This window comes from Aphelocoma coerulescens, chromosome 2, assembly GCF_041296385.1.
Source record: "Aphelocoma coerulescens isolate FSJ_1873_10779 chromosome 2, UR_Acoe_1.0, whole genome shotgun sequence".
Lineage (NCBI taxonomy): Eukaryota > Metazoa > Chordata > Aves > Passeriformes > Corvidae > Aphelocoma > Aphelocoma coerulescens.
The window spans coordinates 13,516,090-13,535,222 of NC_091015.1; the positions used below are offsets into that span (position 1 = coordinate 13,516,090).

Here is a 19,133-nt window from a genome sequence, read left to right on the forward strand (position 1 = left end):
CTCAGTGCAATATTTTTGGAATAGGCTGTCAGGAGATGTGAAATGTAGCCAGAACCCCAGGACCTGGGGGTGTTGATCAGCATCTGGGCTGACCATGAGCCAGTGTGTGCCCAGGTGTCCAGGAAGGCCGGTGACATCCTGGCCTGTATCAGCAATAGTGTGGCCAGGGCAGTGGTTGTTCCCCTGTACTCGGCACTGGGTGTGGGAGACAGAGGAGTAGAAACTCCTGCAATTAAAGGAGGCTTTGATTTACAACCCTGGAAGAGACTAGGTCTGGCTTAATTGACAGAGATTTGTGGACTTTAAGCAAAAGGATTACAAACTTGTGTTCCTATCATTATAAGTAAAATTGTACACTGGGTGTTTTGGTGAAGGGTTTTAAAATATAATAGTGTGATTTTATATAGTTTAAGTTAAGAATGTAGATGGTATAAGAGAGACAACTGTGTGTACGTGACATGAGAAGTTATTGGTCAAGACATAGCTCCATTGCGGTGAGAAGTGCCACAGGTGATAGGTCATTAATCTAAAACAAAGTGTCATTTTAAGTATCTATTGGATTAGAAAGTTATAAATTACAATGTAACCCTAAATCTTGTGACTCCTCGCCATTACTCAGAGGTGTTGTAAAATCTCATGCCTCGACTGATGCGTTTGTTATTTTGAACAATAAATTCGTGTAGTTGCATAGTCCCATCCCTTAAAGTTATTTTCCTCCGACACGTGAAAGCGCGAGAAACGGACAACTGGGGAGGCCACACCTTGAGTTCTGTGTCCAGCTTTGGGCCCCTAACTACAAGAAAGACACTGAGGTGCTGGAGCATGTACAGAGAAGGGAAACAGAGCTGATGAAGGGTCTGGAGCACAAGTCTTAGGAGGAGTAGCTGAGGGAGCTGGGATTGTTTAGCCTGCAGAAAAGGAGGTGCAGGGGAGCCCTTATTGCTCTCTACCTAAAGGAGGTTGTAGCAAAGTGTGGGCCTGTCTTTTCTCCCACGTAACAAGTGATGGGATGAGAAGAAATGTCCTCAAATTGCACCAGGGGAGCTTTAAATTGGATCTTAGGAAAGGTTTCTTCACAGAAGGGGTTATCAAGCATGAAAACAGGCTGCCCAGAGGAGTGATTGAGTCACCATCCTTGGAGGCATTTAAAAGATGTGTAGATGTATCACTTAGGGACATGGTTTTGTGTTGAACTTGGCAGTGCTGGGTTAACAGTTGGACCTGATGATCTCAGAGGTTTTTTCCCACCTAAGCAATTCTATGATTCTATGCCAAGCCCTGCACTAGAGGAGTCCCATGCAGTGGCACAGGCTGGGGCTGGGGACAGTGAGTGTGCAGGAGCCAGCCCTGCACAGTGGCACCAGACAGTATCAGCAGGGCATATCCAGGAGACAAAGGAAGGGATCATCCACCACTGCTCAGCATGGTCCATGTCCAATTCTGGGATGTCCTGAGGTCCCTTCTAATCAGAATTATTCCTTGACATTAAGTTATTGGGGCATACAGAGATTCTATTCTATTTAATAGGTAATGAAATTATGCAGTACATAGGAAAGTTGATTTAAAGTAATTAGTGATATGATTTCTCATGGATTGGTATAGATTGTTTCTAGGTAAAGTGGATGAGTTAAAAAAATAAGTAAAAATTCCAGGCTTTTACGATGCGTGGGGGTAATGCATTGGTAGAAAGCACTTAACATATCCTTGTGGGGTAGGAAAACAGGAAGTTTAGTGCTACTGTAGATCTCAGACTACTTTTCTTGCAGATTAAGGAAATTAACTTTTTTTTTTCAGAAAACCAAGGACTTCATATATATATTTGAAAGTTTATACAAACTGTGAAGCGTCTAACAGCCAAATTTACCATTTTTAATGGCAACCTTTTGCCACTTAAAGCAAGATTCAGTAGTTCCTTGATGCTTCTTTTTGTACTCCAGTAGTAATGCAGCACAACTCAATATGTAGTAGTGTTCTAGCAGTTTACTGACCATATAATTTCGATTTAGTGGGTTTTAGGAGGCATTTAATTGCTGAAGTAGATGACTGTTCGGGTCATGTTTTTAGCTATCAGACTTCTAAGCTGAGGACTGACACTGACAGTGTAATGTGATCAATTTTTAAGTGAATCTTTGTTGAAACTGGACATACAGGATGCATGCAAAGCCCAACAATATATTTTTTTTTCCTTCCTAAACACCCTTTCCAACATTTCAGTGTGTCAGGAAGAGTGATATTTGCCATATGTTCAGATTTTGTCTTGGATGGATTTCTGATAAGCTAAAGCCCTCTTAGCAAGGCTGGGAAAGCATTGGTGAGTGTAAAAGTAGAACAAGATGCTTCAGCGATCAGGCTTGTATGTTTTTCTTCTTTTCATAACTGGTTCATGTCAAGTGAAGTTGAAGACATTATGTATACTCTTGAATGTTTGAAAAAATTGAATCCTAGACTAAGCCCCTCTTTATGGTATGATGTGTAACCTTCCTGGGTGTGTATTCGTCTTTCTCAGTAGTACAGAATAGCAAGAAATTAGCTTTAGTGTGGTGCATCTTCAGAACAAAGAGCAGTTTTACAGGTTAAGGATCAAAAAGATGAAAGGGATAAGGCTTATTTTCTGCTGTACAGTGCTCAACTATTTTCTGTTGTAGTCTGTAGCCCTGGTTTTCTTGACTTCATTGGATACAGGGCAGGTGTATGTGAATGTGCTCTAAAATTCACATGAGGGGAGTGATTGCAGGTGCGGTGAAGTAGAAATGAAAAAGATAACTGTCCCTTCAACTCATCACCTGGTAACTTGAGAGTTGCTACAGGTATCAGTTGCTTTCTGAGCCTTACTGGGGCACTTTCATTAATGTTAAGTATTCTTCTGGCTTGTGCCCTTGCTGAGACAGTGAAAGCACTTACGTTGTACCATTAGTGCCAACTGTCTGTGCTGCAGCATCAACGTACTTTAGAGAGCAGTCGGCTTTGAAGCTGGTTTTCCCATTGCTGCTCTTGTGTGTTATGCAGCAGATCTTTGTGCCTGAAGTTCAAGGAGACAGATGATGGGATGGAGATGCAATTTAAACCTAGGGACTTGTTCTTGCTGGCTTCTCAGGCTGTGGAATGTAACTGGAATCCAGCTGACGTTGCAAGCGTTCATGGCTGTCTTTTGGCACCTGACTGCTTGTTTGGATGGTTCCTACCAGCAGCACAGAGCTAGACAGGGAAATGAATGAATTCACTGGCAAATTTTCAGATATATTAGTTTTTTATTAACCATATTTTCCTTTCAGACTGTGTTAACACGCCCAAGTGCCATATGCTGCTGAACAGACAAGTCCAGTACACACCCCAGTCTGGTGATTTAGTTGGTTTTTATCTGCCTGTATTCTTGCCACAAAGGCTTTATCTATTCTCAAAAAACTCAATCCAGTGAAGACAGCCACACACATGGCCTTGCAGTCTTGAATTCCAGATGGTTTTAAGCAAAGACTAATAATATATATTTATCTCTTCATTTGTACTTGAGAAGTTATATTGACGTGCTTGGATATGCCTCTGCTCTGTCCTTTGTCCTGGTGGCGAGTCTGTTTTCCTTTGAGAGTTACACTGATATACCTGTGCACAACTGTCCAGCTGATAGTGGTTTTTAAAAAATCATGTAAGCATCTGTGTTTAAGCAAAGAGCTGTAAATTATATCTAAATTTAAATAATTTCAGTTCTAGAAACAGGGTCTTGATAGGCATGGAGAGGCTCTGGGAGCTCAGCTTGGCAAAGCCAATCCATTTCCCAAGAATGCTGTGTGGTAAAAAATACATTTCCTATTCAAGCCAGAACAGATTAGAAAATAAAGGAGTGTGGGGGAAAAATACCTGTTTTACTTGATTTCCAGATGTGTGACAAACTGTAGCGGCAACTGGTTTGCACCCAGCTGAAGGGAAGCACAGTTGGGAAATGTGGGCAAAGTGAAGAAGTACAAAGACCACTTGGGGAGAGCTTGGTGTCCTCTCCCAGTAGTGTTCTCTGCATGGGCTCCAAACAGCACACAAGAAATTACACACACACACACACACACACACACACACACACACACACACGTTCCTCTGCCATCCCAGCTCCAACTACTTAATTGTAGCCATGCAGATAATTGTCATTTTTCTGATGCTTCAGGACATCCTGCTGGTGACAGGTGAGATTAAATCGCAGTAGTGGGCACAATTAGTTAACACTGAGCATTGTTCATCAGGCTTATAGGAGCCTGATTTTCTGCTTTCTGTTAAATAGATTGCTACTTCTCAGAGGTTTGTGGTGTGCTCTCTTCTTGTGAGACAGGGAAAAAGTATTTCAAAGAATAGTCTTATTTAATGTAATTTTAAATGTTAAATATTGCAATATATTTTAGGAAAGGGTTCATTTGTGAAAACCAAAACACCTATTTAGATGTAAAGGAATAAGAAATCTTCCTATGCCATTACTAAGAACACATTGCTGTTTCCATTCTGATTTCTAGATATTGTTTTCCACATATGGTCCTTGTTTCCATTATGTGGGAACATGAAATTGTTAGCTACAGAACACTGAATGATATTACTTAAACTAATGGTTTTCTCAGTTTTTCCTTTGTGCTTTTTAGAAGTCATTTTATGTAATGAACAGAATGTGAATGGCTGCAGTCTTGCTGTCCTTTTAATGTGCTCTTGCTTCCAGTCTCAGTGCTGGTGTTCACTTAGCAAATATTTATCTCTCATTGCTGAGGACTTTGGAGCAGAAAATATGGTGCTCATGAGCTTAAATTATGAGTACCTTTATAATCATCATCAAGTTGAATAGTTAAATGGGTGTAGACAGGAAACAGGAGATCTGACTTGCTTAGACTTGAGCTGAGTGATGCAATATTTAAATGGAGATATTATAAATTAGGCTTAGTGTTACTTCTATCCTTGTAGTCAATGAAGTGAACTTGCTGGTTCTTCTGCATGAACTAGTGGCAAAGGCATCTATACAGCTTTTCCAAAATAATTGCACTTTGCTAACTTAATACACTGGTGGAGCAGTGTAGCTAATGAGTTCTCTATCACCACTTGTTTTTATGTCTAAATGCATTGCAGATTTGGAGAGTGCAGTACCCTTTTACATAACCATAACAGTGAGAGAACATAAATGTAGCTTTGTTTTATTGACAAAATATGAAAATCTGATTCAAAATATGAAAATATGAAAATCTGAAAATTTTGAAACAACAGCATAATGTCTGACTAAACCGTAACTTTGAAGCAGGTTTCTTGAAAAACTTGTGAGAGATTTTTAAAGTTTTGCTTAATTTTTTTTTTTTTTTTACAGAAACTGACTTTTGTAGATTTTATATACTTAGCATTTTTGTTTCATAACTAGAAGACTTTTTTCTTTTAGCTTGTATAAGCACCCTGTTGCACATGCCATGAGCAGATCTCTGTGGGTAGGTGGTGGTGGCAGTCCCTCATTTTTGACCTCTCACTTGAGAGCTCTGTACTGCCACCCAGAGAGGGTGATCCCAAAGGTGTTCAGGTGTTGTGAAGGAGTGATTGGACCACTTTGCCCCACAGACGAGGTTGTGTCAACTCCAGTAAACTCTGGAAATAGCCAGTTTCCACTTTAGGAACTGGTCTAAGCCAAAACAGTATGTTTGACTGCTTCAGAAAATGTTTGAAGACTGCATTACTGATATTGTGTAGGGAATTGTGAATATCTGTTTACTGGCTGAGATTGAGAAATACAATTTGACCAAGCTGTGAATACAGATGTACTTGTAACATCCATGTAGGAGTACCTGAATTCCAACCAAGTCTGCTTCAGTTTCTTTCATATTTAGCAAACAGTGCATATGAGCTTACTTTAGTACAACATTATGTTCACTTTAGACAGATCACTGAGTAGGAATTTAAATGTGAACATTTATACAGTTTGGTTTTTTCATGTTGTTTGGTTGACTATTATATAGAATAATTGCTAAAACTTGGAACCATAAATCACTGTGGATTTTCATAACTTGGTAAACTCACTAGCTTCAATGTTGTTTTCTTTATTTTCTTTCTCTCTTTTTTTCCCCCCAGTATGGTGTAACTAATCTCTATACAATGCGAGTACTCCCTTCCCTCCTAGACCTCACTTCCCTCCCAATCCTGCCCCACCAAATCCTTGATTTATGCAAAACCTTTAATAGAGTAAAAGGGCCTCAAGAGAAGACTGTTCTGATGTTTGGAGAGGGCTTTAATGAAAAGTTGCATTGTTATTTCATATTTACTTACCAAATCCCGCCAGAGTAAATTCTTGCCAAACTAGTTTTATACATTTCTTGTCTGGTCTTGCTCACGTATTGTTTTGTATCAGGCCCTTGTCTGACAGGAAAAGCGACCAGAGCAGTTCAGGCTATGGCAGTACTAATAGGTGATGCAGTAAAAATGAAGTCTATCTAAAACTTCTTATGCAATATTGGGAAACCTTTAAAGGAAGTAATTAGCGGAAGTGATGCAGCTTATATATCAAAGCTATTTTTAAGTAGATTGTGCATGCTGAAATAGCACAATAGTGATTTAGAAATGGGTGTTTCTGTTATTGATTCTGTAATCCTGAATGATTTTTTACATTTGCCTTGGAGGTAAGAAATAGTTGTGGTAGGAAGCAAAAAACAAGGATACATGGATATTGAAGTTGTAGTTGTAGTTTCAGTTTGGGTGCTGTTTGTTTTGATGGATGTAGTCAGGTCACTGAGCCAGTATTGCAGTTATCTGTTTTTAATGTTTCCATTCTTCAGTAAGAAGATTAAGTATTGCAAACAAAAATGGTGAATTGAGTGACGTATGAGGGATCAGGCTCTTAAAGCCCAAACTGGGTTTTCAAGCTGTGATTTTGCAGTGAAAGCTGGCTTATGGTTCAATTGTAGCTTGGCTTTGAGATGGAGAATCTCAGCAGAGGAAACCTGAATCAAATTCTTTAGGAGTGCAAGGTGCTTCACAGTCTGTTTTGTTGTGTCTTAGTCATGGTCTTTGCAAATGTATTTCAGTCTTTTGTGTAGATATGAGAGGCAGAGATTTTTTTAATGGGCTGGAGGATGAGGATGGATCTTCTTTCCTTTAATTTGAGAGCAGAGTTTACAAAGGCATCCCTTCAGTGGACTGCCCTTTGAAGATGTTTGTTAAGGAATGTTGAAAGATTTCTGGTGTACACAGGTGACTTTGTCCAGCCCCATCTGTGTTAGTGGAGTATTCAAACTTACAAGTTTATCCTAGTATTTGTATTATGTACCTTTTTTACAGAGCAGGTTTGTGTATTAGATAGCTACATAGGCACCTCTGTATGCATGGCAATGTGAATAATGTAATACTATTTTTAATTATTCCCAAATCTTTACTTTTAACAAATGGATGCTGAGTTATCTCCAGTAATATGCTAACAACAGTAAGTCTATTTAGGGAAAACCCACATACTAGAAATCCAGTTAATTGTATAGTAAGTGCTTGCTTAGAAGAAACTGAAAGTAATGATATTTAGTACTTAGAGAAATCAGAGAAAAAAGTCTGTAATTTAATTTTTGAAATGACTGGCCTAATGACTGTAAAATGTAATTCTGAAATTTGATCATCTGATGATGATGACTTGCGGCAGGATTTCAAGAGGATGTACTTATACACACAATGAAATAAATTTCATAGTTATCAGATTTCTCTAAATTATTTAACCTATGCATATATATCGTGTGCAAATACATAGAGTTCTAGGATATTAAAACCAAGATCAGTATTTCTTGATATTCTTTTGTGCAACATGTTCTGTCAGGATTTAAACACACATATGGATTTAGAGGAATTCTCATAGTCTCCTTTCTTGTCCTCTTCTGTCTTTAAGAAATCAAAATATTTTCAAGCCTTTTAGGGTGGAGGTTATTTATTTATTTATAACTTCTATTTTAAGTGTGGGTGGGTTTTTGTTAGGTTCAGGTTTGGCTTTATTTTTATTATTTTTGTTTGTTTGCTTTGTCACTTCTAGACACCATACCTGAAAAGGCTGATGCTAATTGCTATTCTTAGGAAGTCAGGAACTCTGCAAGTTGGTGCAAGTTTGATGGTCCTCTGAGTAGAAACTTTGTGCAGCCATGCCTTCTCAGTGAAAAGCAAGGAAGCTCTTTTACTGTGAGACATTGAACAACAGCCCGGGGCCTTGAGGGGTGTATTTGAGAAGCAGGATTATGTATCATAGTCAGGTCGTGTGTTTACAGAGCAACTTTCCCCCATTAGGAAACAAATCCTTTAAGAATAGCACATTGAGTACTAACCACCACTTGGGTCATGTAGTCATATGCTGGAGACACTTTGTGGACACAACTTTATTCCCTATGGCTTCCTTTGCTGTCAAAAGTAATAATAAAGACTATAAAGCCAGTCTTCCCAATTACTGGTAGACACATGTATAAACACAAAGCCACACACACACATTTGTATGCATATATGTGTGTGTAAACCTGCGTGTATGCATCATTTTTTATTTTAAATGTGGGCAGTGTTCTTAGTATAAAATTTAGATATTCCATTTATCAGCTCTACCAAAGGACAGGTAGAAAGTCTTTTGATGGTGTTTAAATATTGGTTTGTGCCTTTTATAGCTGTTCAGTAAAAACGTCACACTTTTTACAGCTGCATGTAACCTTTTGTGCCTGTTGACCACTGTCTGAGATACTTCATTTCGAGGACAATATGTTTTCCTTTTATTGAGGGAATATTGGGAATGTAATGTGTAGTAATATTGGGAATGTGTCACAGTACTAGATGTCAATAATGGGATTCTGGCTCATCCAGATCTAATAGAAGAGGGAAGACTACGTATACAGTATGAGGCAATTTAAAAAGGAACTTTGGCTTTACACCTCAATTTACATTTAATTACAGAAATATGACCTAAATAAATGTTTGATGTCAGGCATTTGTAGGACTGCGACGCTAACTCTGTGGTGGAATAACATTTTCCTGTTGGCATATGATATCTGATACTATTTTCTTCTCCTTTTATGCAGGATCCAAACTACTGGATACAAGTCCATCGACTGGAGCATGGGGATGGTGGGATCCTAGACCTCGATGACATTCTTTGTGATGTAGCTGATGACAAAGACCGTGTAAGTACAAATGGCTACAAGGGCAGCATGGCACAAACTGCACATCAGCCTATCAGTGTTGTTGGCTCCCTGCATGTGTCCCAAAGTGGGAGTCAACACAGAGATTTTAGACATTTTTAATGTAGTTGCCTTACAGATGTGAGAAATCTGTTACTGTCATGGGGGTTTTTTAATTGAAATAATGGGTTTTCCATCCTTTCTGGTTCTTTAACAGTTCAAATAGGAAAAGGAGACTGCAAGGACAAAAAATCTCATACAGTGGAACAATGATGCAAAAAAAAAAAAAATCTGTAAATTGATGTTGTAGTTAAGTGTTACCAGTTGAATATGTGCAAAACCAGTGCTGGTTTTAAACTGTTGAGTGTTGGGGTTTTTTTCAAAAATCATTTTTGGAGGAGCTGCTAGTTACGCAGAACTTGAGACAATAATTATACACTGCTGGGTCTTGAGTGCTTTTATTTTTTTTTACGTCAAGATTTAGATTGCAGTAGCTAGGAGGCTTTTTGTTTGGGGTTATAGATACAAGTATCCTTGTATTACTTGTTCAAAAACGGGTGGGTAAGAAACACTGTGGCAAACTGTATATCCATGTAAATATGCCGCTTTTCTCTGGAAATCCACACATGTTTGCTGAAGCTCTTGAAGGAATCTGAGCCTGATACAGACTTCAGTCTGGAAATGTGTTTCAGGACCATGCCTTCGCAGACAGTATCCTTAATTGCCTCTGTTGGAAGCAACAGGCACTGTCAAGGCTCCTTGAAAACTGGCCAAATGATGACTCTTAGGCTAATTTTTCAGAAATAGATACTTTGCCTGTAGTTATTTATTGTGACAAAACGTAATTGACATGGTTATTTCAACCAGGACTTTATAAAGAAAAATGATATGAGGAGTCTTGGGACATGAAGACTCCTCACTGTCTGAAATGTTGGGATTACTCAAGCTGTATAGGGTAACAGTGCTGAGTTTTCAGGAATTTCTTCCATAAAAATAGTGCCCAGATAAGATTTCATGAAAAGCTAATTAAAACCTGTAGTTGGTTATCTCATATTGAAGTGCTCAGCTGTGTGATTAGTTTAGCTTTTGCTTACAGGCCTCAGGGAGGCTGGTTGCAAGTTGTCACTAAATATAAATATTTTATATATATATATATATATATGTATATATATATACACACACACAGAGAGACTTATTTGAATAATGCACTTCTTAGCTCCTCATGTGCCTTTCCCTTCAGAAGTTTGAATTCTGGTGACTTCAAGACCTTATTCTTTGGATGTTACCTTGTCTTGCTGCCTTTAAGTGGGGTAATTCCTCACAGTGAAACTCTGTGGGTGTTTTTATGTGTGTGACTAATAGTTGAAAAACTCTGACTGCAACTGAAGCAGGCAAAGTCATTATTACAATATTGTTTTTGTGTATAGATGGACAAGATACCTAGCAATTAGTAGTGTTTATCTCTGCATTTGCCAAGCTCATGTCTACTGATGGCACCTATAAGTTAAATTTCCTTTTTTTAAAGGACCATGCAAGCAACATTGATTAGGAAGGTGCAACATAAACATGCACTGTGCTATACTGGTTTATATCCTTGAATTAGTCATTCTTGCTTGACCTTCATGTTTGGGTCTTTTTAAGTATTTTGGTGATTAGTCATTGTATTTTAGCTTCCTGTAGTGTGTTTTACAGCTGACTTAGTGGGTTCCTTTAATTTTGGGTTGTTAGCTTTGCCTCCATAGCAAGTGTATCAACTGGTTTAGTGTTGCTAAACTAATATAGGTCTTGTTAATACCAGGTTTGTAATATATCTCCAGTTAGGGATATTTTGTATCTGTACACTTAAACATACCTTGTAAAAAAGTATTTAAACAGATGGTGTCTAAACATGTAATTAAATGATTACTGAGGTCTGTAGGATTAGCTGTGCTTAAAATAAAACATTTGCCTATATCTCTCTTTTTTAAAATTGGGACAAAAATGTCTAGGATATTGGAAAACTGAACACTTAATGTTTTAGTGTTCATTTTCACAAGGAACTTCCTTACATTCTTGAAAAGAAGTTCGTTGTGTTATTTACTTTCTGACATCTGTATTTCTGAAAATCAGTTTGCTCTTACCATGGTTCTTTAGATTTACGGATCAGTCCCACAGTGAGAAATGTAATTTTTGTCTTTTTGATGTAGCTTTTATGCTATAATTGTGCAGTGTTGTATCAGCACAATACAGAATGCAGAGCAGCTAAGGGCCACTTGTCCTCCTGATGGATTTATTGCTCTCTATAGTCAACTGCCTTAGTAAAATAAAACACTTAAGTGATGTGAAGAATATATTTACTCCGATTCCACTGTCTCCATGGAGAAAATGTTCTGTCCTATAACAAATACAAAGACCCTTAGAGCAGCTGTTCTAAATGGAATGAGTGAAGTATCTTTGATGGCATCCTTTACATTAAAATTCACCATGGTAGGGTGACTTTATTTAGCTTCGTCTATCCCTATATTTTGGTATTCTCGTGTCACTTACTAAAACAGAATGGATGAGTAAGGGTTAGCCAGTTGCTTTCTGGAATAATTTGTGATGTTCAGTGTTGTTCCTCCTTAAAAAAAAAAGGAGTATAACATGAAACAAACTACATGGAAAAATTGATTTTGCTAAGCTCTCTGTTCCTTTGTTCCTTTCTGAAACAGCTTTTCTTAAGCCCTTTAACATAGTTCATTGAGAATGTGCGTAAAGCATTCTAACTTAGCCAGCATGAGATTTGGACATTTATATCACACAATATCCCTACATGTGAAGTTGCTTGGTTAATTCAGTTAATGGTAATAACCATATAACTAAGAAATGAATGAATGCTCATTTGAATATTTTTTTCATAAAAAGCCTTTTAAAATTTATTGAAATGTATTTTTTTTCCAGGTTTTACTATGGAAATATGTATAGTTTTCAGTTGAAACACATCAGTGTTTTTTATATTTCTATATTTCTGTGTATACATGAATGCAAATGGGCTGACTTGTTCTTATTGTTTTTGAAAAATATTTGGCTACAAGAAGCAAGATTCTATTTTCAGCTAGCATTTAGCCAACTGTGTAACCTACTTCCATTATTTTAAAAATACAGGTTTCTTGTGCATTTAGTGATTAGACCAATATTTTAAAGATAGGTTAATAAGCTTTTTTGTTCGGATTTCTGCAATTTGCAAAAGTATCCCTCTCTATGAAGACTTTCAAAAAACATATGTCATCTTGATAAGTTTCCAACTTGATGATAGCATACTTGATGACCTCAGTTCAGTTTTTAGTAGGCAGACGTTCTCAGCAGCAAGAAAAACCCCCCAACTGCAGAAAAAAACCCAGAACCCAGTCATCCTTAATTGTGTTTTCTTTTGGTAGACAGAGGTACTTAGACACTTTAGTAATTCTCACACTTTGGGTATAATATGGAAGTGCTTATTCTGAGATCTCATAGACTCTTACTAACCATGAAAAAAATATTGAGGAAATTGTGGTGTAATCACATTTAAAAAACACCCAAAGCAACCAACAAACCCAAAGTATGTGTTTGAATGTAACTTGCTCCCATTTGAATTCTCACTGAAATAGTAATTTGTATTTTGAACAACTTAAAAAAAATGTTTTGTGTGCAATTATATGTAATTTTTTCATGCATAGAAATGCTCAGACTGTTGCTCCGTGGGAAAATTTAGAGATCAAAATGTCTGTGCTTGGTGTAGCTATATTCCTGAAAAATCAGAGTTTTTTCTTCCCAAGAGAACAACAAAGATCTGCCATTAACAGCCACTGGTTGTGGTGAGCAGCTGGGCAAACAGAGCTGCTTTGAAACAATGTAGGTACGAACCTAATGTCAATTATTCATCAATTCAATTGCTCCAATATATAAATTTTTTGCCAAATTAGTTTGGGATTAACAATGTGTAAATGTTAAAAGCCTTGGCATCTTATAATTTCCTTTATCACTGTCCTAAAAATTCAACACTGGTTCTTAAAAACCACAGTAATTTGGTATATGCTTAGATTTACAGCCTGGCTTTATTTCTCTAAACTAAGTCAGGCATGGGCTTTCTTTGCTTGACTTAGAATTTTCAAATATTCAGTCAGCTCTTTACCCTGCATAATTCATACTTACACCCACTGAGTGCAGAGATAAAAACCAGAGGAATATGGTGTGGTCTTGTCTGGAGTGAAGTCTCATGCTTCCCACAGTGTTTGTGTGTGTGGTGCTCTATCTGGTCCAGGTCACTGGAAGTTCAAGGTGATGTTGGTTCTTAGTGCTGCTTAGACAAACTTCAAACCTCCCAGAAAGACACACAAGAAGTTGCCAGTTTGAGTGGAATACTGCTGGTGAGAATGGGATGGAGATTAATTTCATAGATCTGTGCTGAAATGGAATTTGTAAACATTCATGAGCTAGAGTTAACTGTGTTAAGTAAGCAAACTGCAGCTGAAATTCAGTGAAATCAATTGTGCTTCATTTGCATCTGCTTTTAAGAGACCTTCAGAGACTATTAATATTATTATGAAGTTAATGCCTGCTCGCTTCAAGTGGGAAGAAATGTGAAGACTTCTAGTGGGAAAAAGTCTTTGAGCAGCTTCTTTACATAATATGAAGGCATATTAGGACCTTTTCCCAGTGTAGTGGAAAGGAAATGAACTTTTGGGTTTCGTGTTAAAACAGATGGTCAATTCTAAATAATACTGTTGTTTTGTTTACTTCCTCTTGGAAAGCTCTGTTGAGTTAGAGAGACATGTGATACACAAAATGTGGGTTTGGAAAGGATGACTGTTTTGTTTGTAATAAATGTTAACTGGAAGCCTACACAGAAATAAGGCTATTTTGAGCAAATGCATTATAATGTTAAGGTTAAAGGCTAGCTAGGGACTGGAGGGCTGTGCTTACAGTATCCTGCTGCTATTGATCTTGCTCTCTCACTCTTATTTTTCGGGCCAGTTATGCAAGACCCCATTTCTATAGTAAATTCAGGGTAGGCCAGTGACAGCAGGATGCTATTATAAAGAAGGAGATTCTGCTAACCCTGTGCCTGTTCATTCACTCAAAAATGTTAAAGAGCTTTTGAAGTCAATGAAAGCTGTGCAGATAAAGTTGTGTTATCTTTAGATTTCCATCAGTACATAATCAGAATACTCAAAGTAGTGTTGTTTATTCTAACTTTTGAGTGTCTCTGCCTTGTTTAAGCAAAATTGCAGCTGAATTTACATGTGATTTCTCTTTGATTCTGCAAGTTAAGAATTTAACCCTAGAATCATGAGTAGAGAATAACAATTTTTGTGCTTCTTGTTTCTGCCATTAACAGATTAACACCCTGGAGTTAATGAAGAAACATCTTCTCCAGGTCCCATGCAGCAAATCTGACAGCAAAACCTATAAATGGGAAAAAAATTACTCAGAAGTCTGATTCTTAGTATTTACAATACCATGATTGGTATGCCCTTTTCCCCCTCAAAACCTTTCTATCAAGTTAATTTTCAACTATTGCCATGATTTTCTCTGCCACAGTGTGCAGCTTCTCTCTTCATGTTCCATGTCTTCATTCCCAGTATCCCAGGAAAACAGGATGACCTTGAAACAATTTGTTGTTACTCATAAGTGACTTGGCAAAACACATTTTGAGCATAAGGCATTCTTTTCTTGTAACAGCTTAAAATAACTACTTGAGCCACCAAGCTTGGGAAAGTATTGATACTGGGAAAAAAACACCAACATGTAACAACCCATGATTATTTTCTGTTAAAAAATTCAAAAACTTCAGTTCTTGAACAATGGGCGCTTGATGTCATTTATTGTTTTGTAGTGGTTTTTAAATTTTAGTCTGCTTTTAGAGATTTTATTACTGAAATTCTGAAAAATTGGTAAAAACAGAATGTGTCCATTTAGACCAGGTTTTTTTGCATTAACACTATTGACTCATTACTGGGATGGCCACATGATGATTTTTAGGTCTGTCTTGCTGATGGATCTAAAATAGAAAATCAGAGTATTTACACAGCCTTTATTCCCAGCTGGTATTTAATGAAGACATATTTGGAAACAACATACTCAAAATATAAATATTATCTTCTGTCAAGGAATGGAATTTAAATGCTTGTAGTATTTCTAATAGTAAACTAAATTTTAATTTAACAATGTTTATGATTGTGAGACTGAAATCCATGGAAGTGAGTAAATACAGGTCATAATATATGAATATTGGAACATGCACTTTTTCATCCCTAATAGATATTAGATGTAACTAAATGTTGTCTCCCAACTGTAATTCTTAGTTTTTCACCTCTTTCAGCACTGTTCTTCAAATTGTTGATCACATCATCACTTAATTTTTTCTAGCTATGTGGTGACAGCATTTTAATTCATGATTTGCTGTTTATTTTTGGGATAAATTGGAATATCCCAATTCCTTTCCTGTAATGCTGAAACAGTTGCAGCGATGCACTAAAACCTCCCAGGTAGGAGAGGACTGACATTTGTAAATTCATAAATCAGTTTCCATGGAGATCTGAAGAGCTGCAGGTAAATCTGACTTCTGAAAATTGAATATTTTGGTGAAAACTGTTCTCTGAGGAATAGTAGGCCCAGGCATGAATATGATATACTGGGGATGATCATGACAGTGTTGTCAAGGAAGTCGTATCTCAAAAATGTGCCTGTATTCTCAGCAGAAAGACAGACCTGAGCAACAGTGACTGGGTTAGTGCAGTCAAAAAACCCCACAGACTTGGCATGGAATAAGAGGAAGGGTTTTATGGATGTGTAACTGGTTGAAAGATGGAAAATAGGGCATGTATTGTTCAATATATTTGCAATTGTTCTGAAAGAAGAGAAGGGAGATTTGAATACTGGAGTGACAAATTCCAGTATTTCGTGGGAAACTGAACATTGATGATGAATGCTGGTCATGAAGGGTTGCAGAAGCCTCCAGGGAGTAGACAATATCATGGTGGATATAATATCATTTTGGCAAAAGTGATGTGCTTTTGTAGAGAGACTGCTTTAACTGAATACACAAACTAATGAGTTCTGAACTAGCTCTTACATTAGGGAGAATGTTTCTGATTTTGCAATAGACATCTGGATGCAGTGGCTTACGTGCAAGATACCTAACCAGGTCTAAGAAGGCTTCCAGCAGTTTGCCCTGTCTCTGCCTCTCCCCCGTATTTTCATCCCAGTCCTGCTGCTTGGGTCGTGAGGGCTCTGGCATTCTTTGGGCCCCATCTCATAGCAGAGTTATTCACTCAAATGGCAGAAGATTCTTCCTTGCAAAACTGAGTACTTTTCTGCTATTTCATCGATACTGTATGTTCACCAAAGGACCTGGCAAGCTGAGGAGGAAAGGGAGAGGACTTTCCTGCTGGGAGTGGTTGAGGTATGAAGGAAGAAGGGGAAAAATGGGAACGAGTGGGTTGAGACCTTCTTTTTCAGTGCAGCAAAGCTGCCAGTGGCTGTGGAGCTGCCAGAGTGGTCCCTGTGGTGCAGCAAGGGGTGGAGAAGAGAAGGGGTGGTGGGATCTCTCTGCTGTGGGTGCTGGTGGTGAGCCCTCTGTTTCTTCCAGCCACAAACCAGGCAACTGAAAAAGATTTTGTAGAAATAGCAAAAAGCACAGAGCAAATGGTAGCACTGACTCCAGGTACAGATTAAAGTCCTCCACCAACAGTGTCTAAATGGACCAGGATCTCTGCCTTGAGAAGACATTGTAAGAAGCAAACCATAGATAGCTGTAGAATCAAAGGTGATATTTAGGAGTGGTTCTTTGTTTTTTACAGTGCAAGATCAAGTGAAACTCTCATAAGAGTAACTGTCTGCAAAAGGTTTCCAAACTTTCCTTGGCCTTAATTTTCATGCTTAATCAGAATGTCTGTGATGTTGATCAAATGCTGTAGATGCTTCACAAAGTTTTGGAGGATATGTTTTTCTTTGAGGTGTCATGGTTTGCAAGCACATAATACTGAATTCTCTGCTTATTTTAACTTAAAAAAGGTGATGCTTGTAAATCAGGGAAACTGGTGATTAAGCAGGATTTCAGTTTGTGAGAAAAAGTTTCTTTAATCTAAACTTTGGTGAAAACCTCAGAGTGTGTTGAAATGATGATGGGCTCGGTGTCTTAATATTAGTAAAACTGAAGATCAATATGTGGCTATGGATAATGACTTTACAGTATTATAAACAGATCACAATTAAGAGAGACTTTGTACTAAAAATATTTAATAATGGATCTTTTCTATATCTTGTAATAATTACAGATTCACTGGTTAGATATAGTTGTAGATAATACAAAGCTGTGCTTTCTAATTCTTCACAGTGTAAATCTCCACAAAAATGTGGAGTGAATCTAGAATTAGGCCATTATGGCTAATAAATGCTAAACATTCTGATAGCTTTTGGTTAATTTTACCAATATCACTATGTCCTAGAGGTATATTACTCATCCTACAAGAAAGGAAGAAGTTGCAAGAAACATTAGTTATGGGAATTCATTAACACTACACTCTTACTCCTTGATATCAGCACGTCTTAAAAGAAATGCTGTTCCAACTTCACAGATATTTCCTAACAGAGGTGGTGAGACTCATACACTAGAGGACTGACCCATATTAGAGTTTAATTATAGTAATGGATAATCCTGCAACTATAAATTATTCACAGTTGTTTTGTATGTGAAGTAGCGTCATGAATAAAATAAGGAAAAGTTTCTGGAAAAGACCCTGGACAATGCCTAAGTTTGTGAAAAGGTAGTTTTCCTCCTTGTCTTTCAATGTGGATTAAATCTCAGGTTTGTAGATCTTGGCCCTTTGGATATGTTTTGCTTAATGGAAATCAGTAGCAGCTCTCCAACTCTTGGGGCTCTACACCCTTGTAGAGTTCCTTGACTAATACCTTATGCAAGAGAAACATTCCTACCTAAACAAGGTCCTGGTACACAAGTTGCCATCTCAGCTGTCTGATAAGATTCCCACACTGTCACTAGGATGAGAATTCATTAGTGTTACCCTCCTATCCGTTGATACCAACAGGTCCTAAGAGACTGCTGTAACTCCATAGTTATTTCCCAGGAAGGACGGTAAGGTTCAGTTAGGTACTTTATTTTCTAGGTGATTTAGAAGTTGAAGTATCTCCTAGGTTTGTAGCGTGAATAGTCTTACTGACAGAGAAGGGAATATTTAAATTAGATTACAACAGGGCCCCAAATGCATTTAATGGGGTAGTTACCTCATGCTAAAGGTTTTTCAGGAAGTGCCTTGGATCCAAAGAGAAGAAAATAATGCTGTCTTTTTTTTGGGGAGCTTTCACCAGTTTGACTTTTCAGTTGACTTCCTAGCAGTAGCCCAGAAAGGAAGGAGTTAAGAAGATGCTTTGAAGCTGAAGTTTTCTGCTTCATCCCCACACCCTGTTGGTGTACTTCCACACCCTGTTGGTGTGCAGGGAACTACCTCCCGTTCACCTTTAGCGTGCTCAGCAGGATAGTCACTACGTTTCCAGATTAGCATCACTGCTGAAGCCTGTTTGAGTTTATACAGCAAGAAGGAGTTCTGCCTGCTCTTCAGTGACATACAGCATTGCAGGACCGTCAGCTTTTCATTTTTTCAACCTGTTGGAAGAACTGAAATTGTTCTTCAGTGGGCACCATTCCTTGCAGGCTCCTAGATTTCCTGTAGGATTGAAGACTGTTTCATACAAGCTTGGTGGGAGCTTGATGATAGTGAGTTTTTGTTTTCTTGGGATGCTGTTTCCTTGAAGGTAACCATACTTTGGATGAAATGGCAGACACACCTAAGAGGAAAATTACAAAGAAGTCGTCGTCTTTTTCTTATGATCGCCGGAGAGATTCAGTGAAAGTTAGGAGACAGTCCAAGTCTCTTAGCTTTAAGTCTGCTACATTGGGTGCTCAGAAGAGGCAGCAAGCACAGAAGAAGCAGGTTTGTATTTGGATATTCCTCAAAAAAATATTCTTGCCTTGTAAATTTCTATGGAGTTTGT

At 37.8% G+C, this 19,133-nt stretch overlaps 1 protein-coding gene across 12 annotated transcripts in view; it reads left to right on the plus strand.

Moving 5' to 3' along the window:
• PARD3 (par-3 family cell polarity regulator) overlaps window positions 1-19,133 on the plus strand; it is a 449,586-nt gene that overhangs the window by 41,298 nt on the left and 389,155 nt on the right. For all 12 annotated transcript variants that reach the window (XM_069006483.1, XM_069006487.1, XM_069006484.1 and 9 more), the window contains exon 2: window positions 9,024-9,125. In XM_069006483.1, the coding sequence (XP_068862584.1) occupies window positions 9,024-9,125 (102 nt within the window). The remainder of the gene's footprint in view (window positions 1-9,023; window positions 9,126-19,133) is intronic.